Source organism: Musa acuminata, chromosome BXJ2-8 (assembly GCF_036884655.1).
Source record: "Musa acuminata AAA Group cultivar baxijiao chromosome BXJ2-8, Cavendish_Baxijiao_AAA, whole genome shotgun sequence".
NCBI lineage: Eukaryota > Viridiplantae > Streptophyta > Magnoliopsida > Zingiberales > Musaceae > Musa > Musa acuminata.
In genome coordinates this window covers 12,880,346-12,898,360 of record NC_088345.1, presented here as the reverse complement: position 1 = coordinate 12,898,360, position 18,015 = coordinate 12,880,346, and the positions used below count along the sequence as shown (strand labels likewise).

The 18,015-nt window shown below is 37.6% G+C and overlaps 1 protein-coding gene across 1 annotated transcript; it reads right to left on the bottom strand.

Moving 5' to 3' along the window:
- Window positions 1–5,252: 5,252 nt before the first annotated feature.
- On the bottom strand, window positions 5,253–7,488 carry LOC103994613 (H/ACA ribonucleoprotein complex subunit 4-like). The gene has a single exon (XM_009415007.3). The coding sequence runs from the start codon at window positions 7,399–7,401 to the stop codon at window positions 5,539–5,541; it is 1,863 nt and encodes a 620-aa protein (XP_009413282.2). The 5' UTR covers window positions 7,402–7,488; the 3' UTR covers window positions 5,253–5,538.
- Window positions 7,489–18,015: the final 10,527 nt, after the last annotated feature.

The following is an 18,015-nucleotide window of genomic DNA, read 5'->3' as shown; positions in this document are numbered from 1 at the left end:
TTATATCCTGCATCACATCTCTCGCTGTGATCTTGAATGCAAGTCACTTTGATAGCTTCGTATAACTTGACGTTCGAATTAAAGAAAATGGTGTGAAGGTTACGCGCCACCATAAACTTGCATGGACAAACAAAGCATCGGTGGTCCCGATCGGATAGCCATGGGGCGAACAATTAGATCGTGTACAGTATATAGAATAGTAACTTCGGTGACAGACATGTCTGACGACTTTGTCCGTGTAGGTATTATGATGCACACATCATGGTTTCGTACTGATCTCCGACTTTGCGAGACAATCTGGTGGCCAGTCTCTCTCTCTCTCTCTCTCTCTCTCTCTTCATTAGAGTCGCGGTTGCACTGTTCCTTCCCACTCTTAGTGCAGAAGAACTGATGATGAGGAACTCGTTAAGAAAGACCACAGCATAGTTTCAGTAGCAGCCCTGAGGGAAGAATAGTGACAAAAAGGGGGATAGGGTTTGCTTTTGCCTCCTCTATAATAATAATTATACTAATTATACCACACGTTCGTCTGTACTCGTGCGAAAGGAGCAAAGACTGAGTGCAAGTCTCGGAGGACATGGATCGCGATAGTGAAGGAAAAAAACGAAGAGGAGGAGAAGAATGGTCGGTCACGCCCCCACAGAGGGGCAGCAATTTTCTTGGGTGTTTGACGTGGGAGCGACCTCGGAAAGCAGGCCCTCTCTCCCTCCCTCGTCTTCCATCTCGCTTTCCTTTTCTTTTGGGTTGCTTGCCTTGCTTTTACCTCTTCCTTTCGACCCACCTCGATCCTTAGCTTTAGCTTGACCACAGAAAAGTGCGGGCAGCAGACTCCAAGGACTCGGTCGAAGCTAACTAATGGTTGCTTACTATCATGGCATCTTCCACATGAAAAGGACATGGAAATCGTGAGTCATAACCATCGTTCTGCTATTTCAGAATAAGAACTTGATGGGGGCCTTCGAAGACTTGAATCCACAATCTATTAGAGCACAGCATCTCATCCACAAGGAAACGTCATGGTACAATAAATCCATCATCTCATGTGTTAAACACATCATATCTATGTAGCACACAAGCCATAACAAATTTAGAGGTTGCCAATGAGCCACATCTACCTGACCCGCTTAAACTAGGTTCGAATAGACAAGTAGGTATCCCAGTCTTAGTTCGGATAAGTACTGAAAATAAATAACACCGATTAAGGCCGTGGGAGATGGGAAGACTTTTGACACCAAAACGTTTTGATATGAGGAAATGGCTTTGTTAACATCTAGAGAATCAGGTAAAAGACACTAATATTGACCCTTGCAATGCATGGTGGCCACCTCCACAGGAGATGGCCAAAACTTTTCTGCCTTGACCAAAGAAGAGCTAAAATCTGGAGGATTGCTTTTAGACAGAATCATGTTCAGCCTCGACAAGGTGGTTCTCCGAGGCTGGATGTTTAGGACATAGCAAACACTCTCAGAACAGGTTGTACTTGGAATAATATTATTATCTCTGCACCTGCACCATGAAAATGAAGAAATCCAAGTATTCTTCCAAAGCATCATCAGTATTTTGATCATGGTATCTAAAACCTGGCCACTGCTGATGTTAACGCAGCAGATAAAGATCCTACAGCACTTTCGATTGTCACAAGAACAAGAAGCAGAAGCAGAAGAAAGAAAATATAACCAGAGGTTATTAGTTTTGGGTCGGAATGATTGTGGAGGAGGGTGATGAAAAGAAGAAGAGAATACAATTTCTTTTCGTTCGGTGAGAGAAATACATAGACGATGGCGTAGCTTTCAGAACCATTTTTGTTCCGACCCAATCCATTTAAGAATTTCTCAAAAATATATAAGACAGGCTACACATTAACATCATTGAACAATGAATGGCACACCTTTTTTTGCCCGAAATTCCTCCTCCATGCAGGCCCAAGAAGACAAAAGGCAATAAGTGAAGGTGTAGAGATGAGCAGAGGAAGATACAATAATGGAATAGGCCAGGAGGAGTCATGACTCATGTGCCCAAGTTTTTCTTTTCAAGGGTGGCTAGGCATGCACATTAATGACAAGGAAAGTTGGATGGAGGGCTCCATCCCTCACAGAGGACCACCAAAAGGTTACTTACTAGCCTTTCCAAGCAAGTAAAGCACAAGTGGTATTTGGATTCAAGGTGGATGGGGACTTGGAGTCCTCCATGATCCACCCCTTCCCTTTGTCCCATTACCCTACACCTTCCATTGTTCATGATCATGACTCTCTTATCTGTACAGAGGAAAGGACCACCTTCATTTCAGTGAGCTTCAAGCTAATGAGCTGTCCTCATCCTAGTTACTGCACCACCATTTGTGTTTAGGACCACAAAATTTTGAGGGATGAGTGATGAAGCCAAAGGTCGTTGCAATTGAAATATGTAATAAATTATGGAGTGGAATCATATCAACTCATGTCTGACTATCCGAAGCCAACAAATGGGCTAGGTTAGGTCATTTGAATGGTAGCTCAAAGTCAGATTAGCATTTGGATCAGTCTCAACCTAACCCCAACTAATGTTAACCCATAAAACTTCAGTTTGCACGACTTCACTGATCCTAGATTGTTTTCTTTATTTTTATTTTGACGATCAGGGCTTGAGTCACGAAAATAACATCCCTACATGTAAAGATAATGCTGCATGCATGGACTAGATTCATCCTTTTATTATCATTTGACTAAATTTCGCACAAGACTGTAAGTAAATGGAAGCCCCTTCGTCTACTCAAGCCTTAACTAGTTTACTGAACTCCAAATAACATGATCTGGCTTCAACCAAAGTTGAGCCAAAGTAGAGTGATTAGGGAGTATAAGTTGTCAGAAACAATTGAAACATAATGGCATGTTAGACAAGGCTAAATGAGAACCCATCTACCATTTGAAACAACTACGTGAATTGAGCCCCAAGACGCACCTGAGTGAAAAGGGCAGTGAGGTTCGCAAATGACTGTCCTTCTTTACTTCAGAGATTACTCATGGCATCATAGTCCATCCAGCAATTTTTCTGCAAGTTGTAGAAAGGTATGTCAGCCAAGTCCCAAGTCCATCTCATGAACCAAAAACTAGAAGTTTATGAACCTTGCAGCTGACCAAATAAACCCAACCCAATCACATCGGACCAGGCCAAGAGCAGTTTGGTTGGCTCGACCGTAGTGCAAACTGAGCCACCAAAACCTGTTTAAACCAAAAAATTAGTGATTTGTAGTCAATGATCCTATAACTATCAATCTATATACAACCATAACCACATGACTGTAGTCTATATACACCTGTAATCTATATACAAAAAGTAGATATTGTAGCAGGAAAAGGATTTGAAAAGAAGAGAGCTAAACCCTTCCTGAGAGAAATTCTACAGCAGTCAAAATTTTCCTTCAATTCTGTTTATGAAATCACAACAAAGAGAACTATAGATAAGAACTAAGACCTTTGTCATATTGCCTCAGGCAAATAACTGCAGAAAAATCAACCACTGCTGAAGACACCAATGTGGAACAAGTAAAGAAAAACAGTACATTATACTGAGCACTCCAGGAAGAAAAAAGATTCAACACCAAGAGCTGGTTTCTAGCCAAATGTTTCACATGACCATCATAATTTGAAGTGGAAGAGCACCAGGATGTATTTTTAGGCAGACAATGTTTAGCAGTTCCAACAAGGTAACTACAAAAGAAAAAAAATCATTCGACTTGTTTCATGCACAATGAAGTCAAAACGTCTAGAACTTCATATCAGGTAATTTTCTTACCCTGCTCAGTCCAACTTCAATTTCACCTACTACTTGAGCACCTCTCGACTATGAAGTTTTCAATTACAAATTCAAATCAAGCACTACAGAACTCAAAAAAGGAAAATACATGTCTGTCTCTTATCAACTCTATGTATCCTCAGTAGCTAGCAAAAGGAATCTTTGGCTTGGTATTGTTGTTGGCTATAATTCAAACAGGAAAAAGGGTTAAAAGGTAAAATATATAACAGGTATGAACACAAGGCCTATGAGAAGCCAAAGCAAACAAAACCACTTTGTTTCCATGTCAAATATCTAGACAGTCTAAGCACAAAAGGAAAAAACTTATACAAGCATAATAGTTAAGATTTTGCCCGAATGATTAACTCACCAAACTTTAGCAGCAATGTGTGTAAGATTTCTGACAAAAGAATATTCATAAAAGTCTCATTCTGCTTGAAAAAGTAATGGGATTTTCTAGACATGACCATTTGGTAGTAGCAATATATAATGAATACAATACTCAATATTTGCCGTTGATCAAAAAAGGATTCTTCCACATAAATAAATTGCCATGAAAGTTTATCATAGTTTGTCGTCACCAGATGTAAAACTGTGAGGAATATCAATCTGTCTTAAGGTCAATATATCTGACAGCTCAGTTTCCGATCACACAAATAATAGTTACATCTGAGCTATATGACTATCAAGCAGCAACTAAAACTTACCAACTGCAACATCAGCTCTAATGTCAGTCCATGATCCTATTAATTAAAATGAACCTCTCATACGGGCTTTTTGCAAGGTCATGAGAGACTCATTTTAACCATGTCCAAAACCTATCAGAAAATTTAAAACTACAGAATCATGAGTTTCAAAACAAAAAAATGTAAAGATTATGAATATTCAATATCCAATCTACAACTACTGATCAACTATGCTTGTACACAGCAGTAAATGTTGCAGCGATATCATACAATACATACTGAATGACATGATTATCCTCACCTGTAACAGAAGTCAACCGATGAAATAATATTATAAGAGCAGTATCAAGATGACCTTTTCTCAATTGAAAAATTTAGAAACAGATATTAGCCTAACTACTAAAAATATATGAAACCCGTACCTGCTCAAAGTAATTTGAGATACAATATTAACTCATGGAAATACACAAAAGTCCACACAATAATACAAAAGAAAGAAAAAAACTTCCCAGCAGAAAATTTAGTGTTCAATAACTGCATACATATAAACAATGGCTCGGTTAATCAGTGCAGGAATTAAGAAAAAGATTTGGTTAGAAAGGGAGAATCACAATTAACTAAAAGCTAAATTGGTATAGTGTGGAAGTCCAGAATCTATATTAACTCCAATAGAGGTTAGATATTATGTTCACAAATCCAAAGATGTGATTAAATACTTTGTTTATCCAACAATAGGAACATTTGATTCACAAAAAATACTAAGATCACAATTAACAGTAACAAATTTAATCACCATGCTAGGAAATTGGAACATCAGCAATTAATTAAAAAGTACAAAACAGAGGCTTTAGACATCTTCATGTGATTTGCTCTCTTCAATCGTACAAATTCTTCAGAAAGAAAAATGGATGGCAAATAGATATAAGCCGAAACCCATGGCGCTTAACATGTGCCTTACATCATATAAATCTGATTTGCAAGAATGAGAAACAGATCTGTGTGCATATACCACAATTAAATGACCATAGGCAGTTCAACTGAAACAATTTAGTGGCATCCCCAAATGACATGATCTGCTTCGTCATGCTGATGTTTCCTCTGCTTCGTAGTTCTTTTTCTTTTTCTCTTTCTTTTTCACTTTTTTCTCCACCACTTTGTTTTCTTCACTGTCAATGACCTCTTCACTTTTCTTCTTCTTCTTTTTCTTTTTTTTCTCCATAGATTTCTCTTCATCAGAGGGACCTGCTTTGCCTTCGTCTTTGGTGCCCTTTTCCTTTTTTACCTTCTCTACAATCTTCTCTCCATCAGCTAATTCCTCTGCTTCTCTCTCTTTATCCTTCTTTTTCTTCTTCTCACTCCTCTCCTCCTCGAGTGCTTCCTCAACCTCGTCCTTCACCTTCTTTGCTTCAGCACCAAGTATAGCATCTTGAAGTCCCTCAATCTTTACCTTCTTAACAGGAGGAACTTCTCCGGCATCCTCCAACTTCCGTTTCTGCCGTTCACCATCATCATCATTATAAGTGCCATCTTTGTGTTTGTTCTTCTTCTTCTTTTCTTTCACCACTTCAAACACTACCTCTTCCTTCTGCACCACAGACTCTGGTGCTGCAGCAAGGCTGGCAACCATTGAATCTCCACCGGTTGGTAACACCACATTCCTGAGCCATTCGGCTGGTGTCTTCTCATTCGGCTTCCCATGCTTGTCTAGCAGACCTTCTGCGATCATCTTCTTCTTCATTAGTGCTCTTGGCCCCAGTCCCCACTTCCTTGGGTAGGTATCCCGATCCATCACCACTCTTTTTATTTTTGCAACCGATCCATGATCACAAGTTGCCATAACTGCTGTAGTCATATCGGCAATCCCCAAAGCGATGGCTTCACCCTTTGTGGTCATCAGCACAACTTCCTCCCCAACCTCAATATCATTCTCAAATCTCAGCAGTCCAGGAATCATCAGCTTTGCTCCATAGCAAATGGCATTGACCGCGGAGTCCTTGACAACCAGCCTCTTGTAGCTGGTGAGCAGCACTTCCAATGGCATCACCACCCGTCTCAAGTAGCTCTCATCCTTGAAATTGTCATACATCCACTGGGCATCCAACACATCGTGCATGGTCACCATGTTATCCTTCTCGCCAAGGATCCCCGAGCGGACCCGCCGCAGTTCCTGCATGTGCCCTCCGACGCCAAGGATCAGACCGAGATGGACGCAGAGGGTACGAACATAGGTTCCGGCTTGGCAGGAAATCCAGAAGACAACCAGGTGCCGGTCGGGGTCGTACTCAAGCAGCTTGCTCTCGTAGATGGTCCGGATGCGGAGCTCACGCTTGACGGCGGAGATGAGCGGGGGCCGCTGGAAGACGGCACCGGTGAGTGTCTCGAGGGCGCGAGCGACCTTGGCGACGTCGGGGACAGCGGAGTGAAGGCGGGCGACGCAGACGTACTCCTTGCCTGCGCCCTGCTGGGACTTGACAAGGCGGGTGGCGCGGTCGACGCAGACGATGAGGTTGCCGGTGACCTTGGGGTCCAGGGTGCCGCTGTGGCCAGTCTTCTCAGCGCGGAGGATGCGTTTGATCCAAGCGACCACCTCATGGGAGGAAGGGTTGGAGGGCTTGTCGAGGTTGAGGACGCCGTAGCGGAGGTACTCCGCGAGCGGCCGCTTCAGAGGGGAGTGCCCGGCGGGGAGCGGCGTGTAGTGGCCGGTGCGGACATTGAGGCGGTCGTAGTTCTTGAGGAGGATCGGCCACGTCGAGGTGTCGACGGCCGGGGTGAAAGATTGGGGTTTGATAAAGTAGTCCTTGTCCTGGTCTCCACCAAAGCAAGCGGCGGGGAGCAAGGGGAGGGAGGTGCGCTCGATGCCGCCATTGGCGGCGGACTTCTGGTCGTCCTTGTTTTTCTTCTTCTTCTTCTTGTTATCGTTGGTGGTGGGAGACGGAGATGACATGGCGGCGGGCGAGGGGAGGGGTTTAGGGTTAGCAGAATGAGGCGGGATGGATGGATGGAGTGGAGCGGAGCGGCGGGAGGGTCCGACGCGGAGTGCCGGGGGTTTTAGATGGGACCGCTAAGCAAACCATCAGCTTGTCTGGATCTCAAGATCCACGTGTCGAGAGATGGAGCTGCATCACTGGGGATGATGAGCAGATTTGGTGTCACCAGTTTTCCACCTGCGTCTGACGGGGGGGGGGGGGGGGGGGTCAACCGAGTTTTGAAAGGATCCTCTCCAAGCAAGCCTTCTGTTCAGCTCTTCAAATCCCGTAGCACAGTCGTCCAGACTGTGGACCCCACCTAAAAGTCTTTCATATCTAACCCCTAATCGGATCCACGGAACACTCCATGAAGAAGGCAGTCTCCTGGAGCCGCCAACTTGGTCGGAATCCGTCGCTCGCTTAGCGGATTGTCACAGGCCAGGTAGAACTCCGTTTCGTGGTGCACGGGGAGATCTGGCACGGGTCGATCAGAGCCCATGGTATTAAATTTTAGTTGCCCTTTAGAGCTTCATGGCGATCCAGAACAGGGATTCCTCCCCTTTTTCATCTAACTCGCACTAGATTTTGATGGTCAAAATACAATCTTTTTTTTATTTTTATTTTTATTTTTTATCAAGAGTGATAACAAGAACTCACATTTGGTAGGGGTGTTAAATCGTGTCTTTTGCCAAACAATGGCTACTCACGATAAAAGAGTCACTAGGTGGGTTTATGATACACAAATTTATGTATTACTAGATATATAAGATAGATTATGGTGATGCACAAGTTGTTGGGATAAAAAAAATATTTACTTATTTTTAATAAATATTAAATATTCAGAGCATTATACAAGTGCATATTCACTTTATTTTTTTTTAAATATATATTTAAAAATATAAATATGTTTCCAAAAGCATCCATAGAGTTTCATGATCTAAAACAATGGATTCCTTCCCTTTCTTTTCTTTCATTTATTTAACATCAATTTCTCATTATCAAAATCTAATCTTGTTTTTAATCAAAGTAATGAGAACTCATCTTTGTTAAGGGTGTCAAATCCTGTGTTTTATTATATTTTATTATGAACGCATTTGATTGTTGACGATAAAAAATACATCAATGTAATATACTTTTGTCATTAGGTATGTTTACGATAATAATAATCTTAAATTTAACTATCGGTGGATATATAAAATTATTTTGGTGAAGTAAGAAATCATCGATAACACAGTGACAATCAAAAAGCCTCATTTTGACAAACTTGATATACACATATAAATATTTTATTTGAAACAGGTTGGATAAAAAAAATTAAGGATAAATCAAACCTTCAAATTATGTTTCGCAATCAATGATATTATTATATGAAGTGGTACCCCTCGACATATATAATTATTTTTTTTTAATTTCATACGTTTGGGACCGAGATATCATCGAATGCTATCGGTTCCTAATATGAATTCCTAAAGGATGGCAAAAGATTCATTGTCAAATAAGAGAATAGCTTATGCATAGCCTCATGGCTATCAAGCAAAAAGGATACTTAATGCTTACCAAAGATTAATGGTAATGCTTATTCAATCGGTAGAGATGAAAGCACAAGCGTTGGACTTATCAATAATATTCAACAAAAAGAATGATGATAAATTACAAGAACTTAGGTATCTAGGCCTCTTCATCGATAATAAGAAACTACCTCCTATTTAATTGAAAGATAGGGGCTATTTGATTGAAAGTATTCAATCTATGATATATCAACGTGAGATGTTTCGAAGATATCAAAAAAACTACATGACATATTATAAAAAAATACTTACACTAAAATAAGCCATTAGTGTGTGCATCTTTTTGAGAAAGAGACGGTCATTTATTATCGCTCACTCTAATACTTGTATAAATAATCTAAACATAGCAACTTCTAACATATAAAGTAGATGTCATATCTAAAGTAACACAATCTCATAATCAAATAAAAAAAAAAGATACAAAACAAGCTAATCATGGCCTCTGATCATGAATCTTTGCTCATCTATTTAAATATAGGTATAACCGAGTCTATATGATGACTATGCGAGTATGCATGAGAAATACTTAGAGAGTTCAAAGGCTGAATGGAGGAGCTCAAAATAGGAATAACTAATTAGGGATAATAAACCTAGCTCAAATCCAAGCTGGACTTGAATTCGGTACCTCTCAGATCACTAGTAGTTGGACTCAAAATCCCTCACATGGAACTAAGAGTTCAACTCCTATAGAGATTAATCGACTTCTTCCTCTCTATGACTATAAATAAAGGGGTGCAATAATCCTAGGGGCAATAATAGTAGAGAGAGAGAGAAAAAAATATAAGCGATAATCCTAAGGAGAGAAAAATATAAAGAGGTAACAGCTAGAGTGAAGTATAAAAAATTTTGAGCTATTGCTCAAGAAGTTTCTTGTAATTGCGGCACTCCTTTTCACAAAGCAATTTAAATCCTTTTCCTCTTTCAATTTGCTCTTGTCTTTTAATATTTCTATCAATTCTCTCACAAAACATAAATATGCTCAAACAATGGATCATGATTACTGAATCTTCCCTAAACAAATCAATAAATATAAAGTTTACACTTTGAAAAATATTATTGTATAAGAATACTCAACTTTATGTACCAAAAGAGATAGATTATATGAATTAGATACAAGAGACATATACATCCAAGGTTACAAGTTGATCAAGTCATCACAAAATCTATAATATTATGCCTACTAACCCTAGATGCAATAAAGAAATATGTGCAATGCAACACCTCCAACCGCAAGTTAGGGTTGTATATATCGTTACCCATTCTATCGAGACCATAGGAGAGCATTTTCGTGGACTTCTTAAGTGATCTTCCTATGATGAAGAAGGGTCATGAATATCTCTTCGTGATTGTCGATAAGTTTTCCAAAAATAGTAGTACTTATGCCTTTTAAGAATATGATCATCAAAGAATGAGTTTCAAGAGTATTTTTTTAATATATTTGGATGGACTTTGGGCTTCCTAGTTCAATCGTGTTTGATAGAAATGGATGGCTTTTAAGCAACTTTTGATATCATTTTGGGCTATAATAGATACTTGATTGAATAAAAATGTAGTATTTCATTTGCAAATAGATATATAAACTGAAGTAGTAAATCACGTGATGGTTTATCTACTACTAGAATACAACTCTCCACATTTAAAGATATATAAACTGAAGCCTACAATATCTGTAATTTACATTCAATTGAGCAATTCACATGACCAAATTACTATTTAAGGCATATTTATATTACTTACCCCAAAACTCCTTTGATTTGTAATTTATAATCAATTAAGCATTACAAACGAAGATAATATAGTGTTACAATCTTAAAAAATTCTCGAGTACATCTAACGGGTGCATACGGAAGTTGGATAATAACATCAACGAGCTCAGAAGAAACACAAAGCGTGATACAATCGACACTCGCTTGACTATCTTTTTGGAAGGAACAACTAAAAGAAAAAGAAAGAAACTCAAGCCTACCTAATATGAATTATTCAAAGTCTTAAAGTAAATTAGAGACATTGCTTGCCAACTCGTATTACCTCGATATATAAAGATATATTCTCAACTGTGATGTGAAAAATAAAATAGTGTTTGAGCTATTGATGCTAGATGATAAGCCAAGCAAAATGTTACCTTTCATAAATGAATTAGTTAATAACTAAGAGAAGACTTGAATGAAGACACCATCATAAAAAAAAAAAAAAAAAAAGAATATTACTATTAAAAGATAAGATATCAAAATAGCTTTTTAAGTATGACGCAAAGGATAAAAATTGAGTTCCTTAGGGCTCACGAAAGAAGTTGACGAAGCATTGTTTTTCATTTTTAATTATTTATTCAACATGAGCTGAATAGTCAAATTGAGGGAGCTGTGATGTGATAAGGGACGATCAACATAAGTCAAATCTAAGCTACGACTTAAGACCAAGTCTGAGTTCTGATTGAAGTCCTAGCAACATTATACCAAATTTAATCTCTCTTAGTTTACTAGGAGTTAGATTTGAATCGAAAGATTCAATTATAAGTCTAGGAGTCACTTATATGGAACTAAGAGTTGAACTCTAATTGAGAATCTTCTTTAATTAAGAGTCTTATCCCATACAACTAAAGATAAATGGGGTTTGACAATCCTAAGAAAGCGGAGAAAAAGAAAGGGAGAGATGATACAAGAGAAGCATTAAGAAATCGAGCCTATATAGCCAAAAAGTCCAAGCTTATTGTTTAAAAAATTTCTTTGTCATTATGTGAGTAGGAATTCTTTTTTCAACAAGCAATCTAGATCTTTTTCTCTTAGAGTTCTTCTCGTTATCAATTTTTTTTCTCCAAATAGATCATAAAGTGTTATTAACTTGACCAAATCCTTATCATCAAGGAAAGATCAAATTTGAGTACCAAATTTGTTTAAGGGAGGAGGAACTTAATTCCCAAATAATTTAAATTCAGAATACATCTTTTTGAGTTGATTTTTTGATAACAATATAACTTTCAAAAAAAGTTTGAATCATAATCAAACTCAATGAATTAGGAAGCACATAAAATTAATTATTTAATTAATAAATTTAATTAATTTTTTATGAGACTCCTAACCCAAGTAGGAACCTCTTCCCTCTTCTATTCAAGAACCTTTTTTTAAAACAAATAGAGTCCTATCCGTGTTCATTAATAAGGAGCTAAGATCCCCTTTGAAGAGGAAGAGCTCGAGTCAATCTTTGAGGGAGATAATATCTTCTACATTTCTTGATTTTTAATATAATATTAGATTTCATTTTTTTTACATTTAAAAGGTATATAATTTGATTTAGATTAACTATGATTTAATAATTATTAGAATTCTTATTTTAGATTAATAACTAATCTTAATTTACTGTGACCTTTATCTATTTAATTAAAGGTTCATGAATTATTGAATTCTTTATTTATAAAATGATAAAGTGGGATAAAACTTAAATTAATTTATAAGAGGTTGATGAGTATATTGCTAATCGGTGTCTAAGCATTTTAAGCTAGTGATCCAATCTCAATAAATTTAATAGGCCAGTATTCCTATCAAATTAGGTCATGACAAATATTTAACTTAGTGATATCATAAATTATTTTACTTTTAATTAAGTCAAACTCACATATATGCCCTTTTTATTTTCTTAATAATATTATATTATATATATATATATATATATATATTCTAAAACAATAATTTTATTTATGAAAAAATAAAAATAAGCATGTTAAATCCAAGCTTTCAAGATTAATTTAATTAGAATAGATATATAATTAGTAAGATTAAAAAACTATCTTTGATGAATTAAGATATTAATAAACTAGTATTTTTTAATTTAAAATCAATAAATACCAAAATGATTAATATGAATAAATTTCATGCCAAAGAAGATACATATGAGCAAAATCTTAATTTAGAACTATAATTTGAAGCCATTAACAAAAGATGGATTTCATATATTTCAATCTAAAAACACCAAATATTAAGTCCAGATTTATGCATGAAGTGGGTCGGACGATAAATGTAATGGAAGTTGCGTAAGGCTTCATGAACAACAATCAACCAAATCTAAAAAATATATTATGAGGATTTATGCTTCTATTCTGAAGTGCATCCTTTCTTTTTTGAAATTGGGAACCTGAATCCCCAAACCAACCCCCCCCCCCTCCCTCTTACTACAAGTAATCCAGTCCTAAGCAAGAAGATGAATGCCTCCCATAATAAATTCCTAACAGTTAACCACCATGCATGCATAATAGCGAAATAGGAAGCAATATATCGACAGACACCTAAAATATATGGACGAAAAACTGATTATTTAAGCATATATAAAGCATAGTATTCATTATCTAAGTATTCTATTAATAATTAACATACCATGAAAAATTCACTGTTTTCGTTATCTTCTTTTTGAGCAGATGAAGCATCACCACATTGTTGAGCAGACAGATCCACTGCGTTGTTAAGTGGATGAAGTCCCACTGGACCGAAAGAAAGAAGACAACGGCTTTAAGCTCTCAATCTAAAAGAACTTTGGAATGGGCCGCAAGCTACGAGAGCATAGTTAATTGGTCTCTCACATCAAAACGAGGTCAAAGAGAATAAATATAGTTGATAAACCCAGTAAAAGTAAATCAGAACAGTAACAACTAAGAAGAAAAACATCAAAATTATAACCAAGCCAAGCAGCTGTAATAATTAATTGGCTTCTGACATCAAGTTTAAGATGAGAACAGTAAAAACTAAGAAGAAAAATATTAAATAACAAAGCCAAGCTGCTGGGCATGTACAGTTAGTCCTCATTATGCACTCAAAAAATGAATGGCACCTGCAATACTCTCTATTCCAGCTTAACATGACTTTGCACAAGGAAATGAATCAGATGGCATACAATATTCAACACTATGTTGGCAGATAACATGTTGACTTCAACACAAAAAAAAATACGAATCAACTACAAAAATTGGCAGATAACATGTTGCAACTCATGTAAGTACAAAAGAAATTAAACGATTCTACAGGCAGGGAGTGCTCGTGTACGATGTCTAGAGAATACTGATCATAACAATACATATAGTGAGCCAAAACAAACACAGTGGACACTCGATTACAATGTAGGATACGAGACAACCAGAATCTTATTATAGGTCCGTCATAGATTCGGAAGTGCAGCCTTTGATGGGGGTTGTGTGTGCAAGGTAGCTTGTTTTTTCACAGAATGATCGTTGACTTACATATATGTTTTGGTCTTATTGCCTAAATCTCTAGGTTTCTTTCTATTTCTTGTGCATAGCGAAATGAATGGATCGAGGCTCTTGGCTTATTGGAAGGGAAAGATAATATGTATGATATACCCAATATGGTACGAGCTACGGTTGCTATAAGTCACATAATGTAGTTAAAGACATTCATTCAACTTTGTTGTCATATATTTCTTGTTGATATGAGCGTTACCTATGTTATCGATTTTTTTTCCTTTTTTCTTAATGTTTTCTTATGATTAATTATGCTGCAGGGAAAGTTTGTAATCGATCCTTTTTTTGTGATTTAATATAAGTTTTATCTTTTTGGATAAGAAAACTTTACAAGGTATGAACGCCTCAAGAATTCTTGATCATAGCTACAAGAACCCAAATGTGTTACAACACGTAAAATCAATTAAACAATGGGTCACATATACTTGTCCATGATTTACGAGTGCAATATTAGATAAAGAAAACCACCTCTGCACACGGCAACCAACCACAGTAACATTTCTTGGAGGGCTTGCAAGGGAGAGAAAAATGATGGTAGAATAAGCTTGAAACAAAGGACCAACTTATCTAATTTATTGGAATATAAAGATAATGTTGAAAATATTGATATCATGATAATGATATCTCATTTTGATTGATTATAATTGTATTTTAATGTCGGTACATGATGTACATTATCCAAAGACGGTAAAACCGTATAAATAAGATAAGGACACTAGTCTTAAAAATCTAATAGAAACCAAAAGAGGTATATGGGAATGAAACTCACCTACAAGTCATTGAACGATAAGAAAACTCTACACAGCTAACTTTAGTTTTATTCCCCTCTAGTGATTTAGATAAGCACTGAGTGAGGTGAGACGAGACCCGAGTGCCTCATATGTAGATTAGGCAGTACACTTCAATGAGGCATCGCTTGGGCGCTCGATCGAACCCAAGCGTCAAGCAAGTGCCCGATTCAAATAATGCATCGAACCAGACTTTAAGTCTGATTTAGTTCAACAGTAGTTAGTTGATTCATTTAAACCAACTAACATAGCTACTTACCTTCAGAAGTGACACTTCACACCCACGTGATCTCGAGTCAACCCTAGTATATTGCTTTTGCCTTCACCCCCCGATGCTTGCTGCCACTGCCTCCACCACAGATGTAATGGACTGAACCTTCTTCTATCATTGACAAACGGGTCTAATGGCCTCGTAAGAGCCCATAGCTTTCTTCCATCGTCGCTCCATGTGTATTTCCTCAACCCATCAAGGGAGAGGGTTGCAAGTTAATCTACCACCGATAGACTCCCTATGGAACTTTTGCTACTATCGCTATTGCTATTCATAGCTTCCGTCATTGTCGTTGTTACTATCTGCAGCTTTTACCACTACCATTGTTGTAGTTCGTAGTGCTACTACAGCTATCTTAAACTAATCCTCCGTTGGTGCTACTACTAGCTACTCACTACTGCTTCTCCATCCCACTTTCGACACTGTTAGTGATAATTTTATCCCCTTATTGTTGATAAATAGTTCTCTTCTCCCCCTCTAACCACTATTAATAGTAAATAATACATTATTAACAATAGATTGTTAACTACCATACAAAGTAATATTTATTTATTAGATTGATAATATAGATTTTAAATTGCTAATCTTTGTTTATTTAAAATTATTATTAGGGTTTCAAGATAGATGACAAGTGTATAAAGCAATTCAATAGATTCTTCAAAAAATTCAAGAAATGATCCATATAATTATCTAAAAGATTCTAAATATTCTAATACAGTTACTTACATCTTCTATGATAAGACTATTAGAGGTAGTATTTTTCGTGCAAAGCAACATCTAGTAGAAAATTTTAAAAATGCATTAGCTTGAAAGAAGTGTTCACCTGATGTAAAAGAAGAGTTGTTGGCTTATATAAATTAAAAAAAATATAAAAGAATGAATTTTATGAGATTTTACTAAAGGATAGTGTTGAAATGTGACAGAAAAGAAAAAGAAGCAATAGATCTATATACGTATCAAGGATCACATAAACAATAACGACTAGGAGGAGAAAAATTAATATAAATAAATATAACTAATGCTTATGATAAGGAACTAAGGGGAAGAACAATTCAGCACATTGCTTGCTTCTTCTATCAGGTTGGCCTTCCCCTTAGTATAACTCATTTAAACAATTTAGTGCGGGATTAAAACCTTCAAGTTATTATGAGATGTGAGTTTTGTTATTAAAAAAAATAGATTATATAAATGATTTATTAAAGGACCATAAAGAATCATAGGTAAAGCATGATTGCTCTAGCATGTCAGATATGTTGAATCTCGGATTTTGATGATGAAACCAATTGATAAGTGTTTATGATTTGATTTGCGTTTTGAGTGACACAGGATACTACGATCAGGATGAGACAATTAAAGCAGGAAAAATCATGTTGGGCCGGAGCAAAACAAGTCAGAAGATTGGACGTCGGGCCAAAAGATCGGTCGACGTATCGATAGAAGGCTTCGGGCCATGGATTCAGGCATCAGGCCAAGAAGAGTGAATATTATGCCAAGGATATTGGAGTTACGGAGTCAATTAGCCGATTGGGCAATAGGTCGCAAGAGAGGATGATACGCCGAAGAATCGAACGAAGCGTCGAGAGACCAATGACATGCTGGACAACATGATTAATGCTTAGTATTAATTATCTAGATCAAAATATCTTTTTACATATGCAGGATTAACTACGATAGCAAGGCATAAAGTAAAATGAAGTCTCGGAGTCAAGGACGCGATTTTGTTGGGAGTTCGAGAGTTCGTTGGAAGTTCAGACGTTCGTCAGAAGTTCTGTCGGAACCAGCCGAGAAGTCTCGGAGCTTGCCAGAGAAGCTCGTCAGAACTCGCCAAGAAGATCATCGTGAAGTCCAGGAGCTTTTCGGGAGTCCGTTGGAACATTGCCGAGAGATCGTCAGAAGTTTGCCGGAAGATCGTCAAAAGCTTGCCGGAAGAAACTAGACTTACAGACTTATTTAGCTTAGAATATGTCTTAGGAATCATAGTTAGTACGTAATTGGGTTTGGATTTGGGCCAACTCAATTAGGGGCCAGTTGGGCCCATGTAAGGATTGTGTTGGGCCCAATGAGAGGCCCAAATAATACCCCAAGAGGTGACACCATCGTGGCACAGTCTTCGAGACTGTGTTAGGCGGTGGTACCGCCTAGATACAGCCTCCGAGAGGCTACAAGCGATGGTACCGCCAGACCGGGCAATGGTACCGCCCAGTGCAGTGTCAGTGTCAGATTGACACTAGCGGTGGTACCGCCCAGCACATGCGGTGGTACCGCCCAGCACATGCGGTGGTACCGCCCAGACCCAGGAAACCCGGGATAAGATGTTTTTAGGCTCAAAGTTTGAATAAACTTGAAGCCTATAAATACCACTCTCATCCTTATTTAAAAGACACAAGCACAGAGAGTTTAAAAGTAAAGAAACACTGTAGAAATCCCTCCTCTAGCTTAAACTTAGAATTCTATTTAGAGAGGAGTGTGTGTGCTTGTAAAGGTTGACTCCTAAACTTGTGAAAAGGAGAAGAGGGGTGTAAGAAGGAGGTTGATCTTCGCCTATTAAAGGAAGATCGATAGTAGATGCCGGTGGCCTCGACGGAAGAGGAATCGATGGGGTGGATGTAGGTCATGACGACCGAACTATTATAAAATCCGCGTGTTCTTCTCTGGTTTGCATTTCTATATTTAAGCAATTTACTTTACTACAAACCTCTTAACTTGCTTTACATCCACTATGC

What these genes read in the sequence shown, in the direction of transcription:
- LOC103994613 (XM_009415007.3), bottom strand. Translation starts at nt 7,401, where the DNA reads ATGTCATCTCCGTCTCCCACCACCAACGATAACAAGAAGAAGAAGAAG.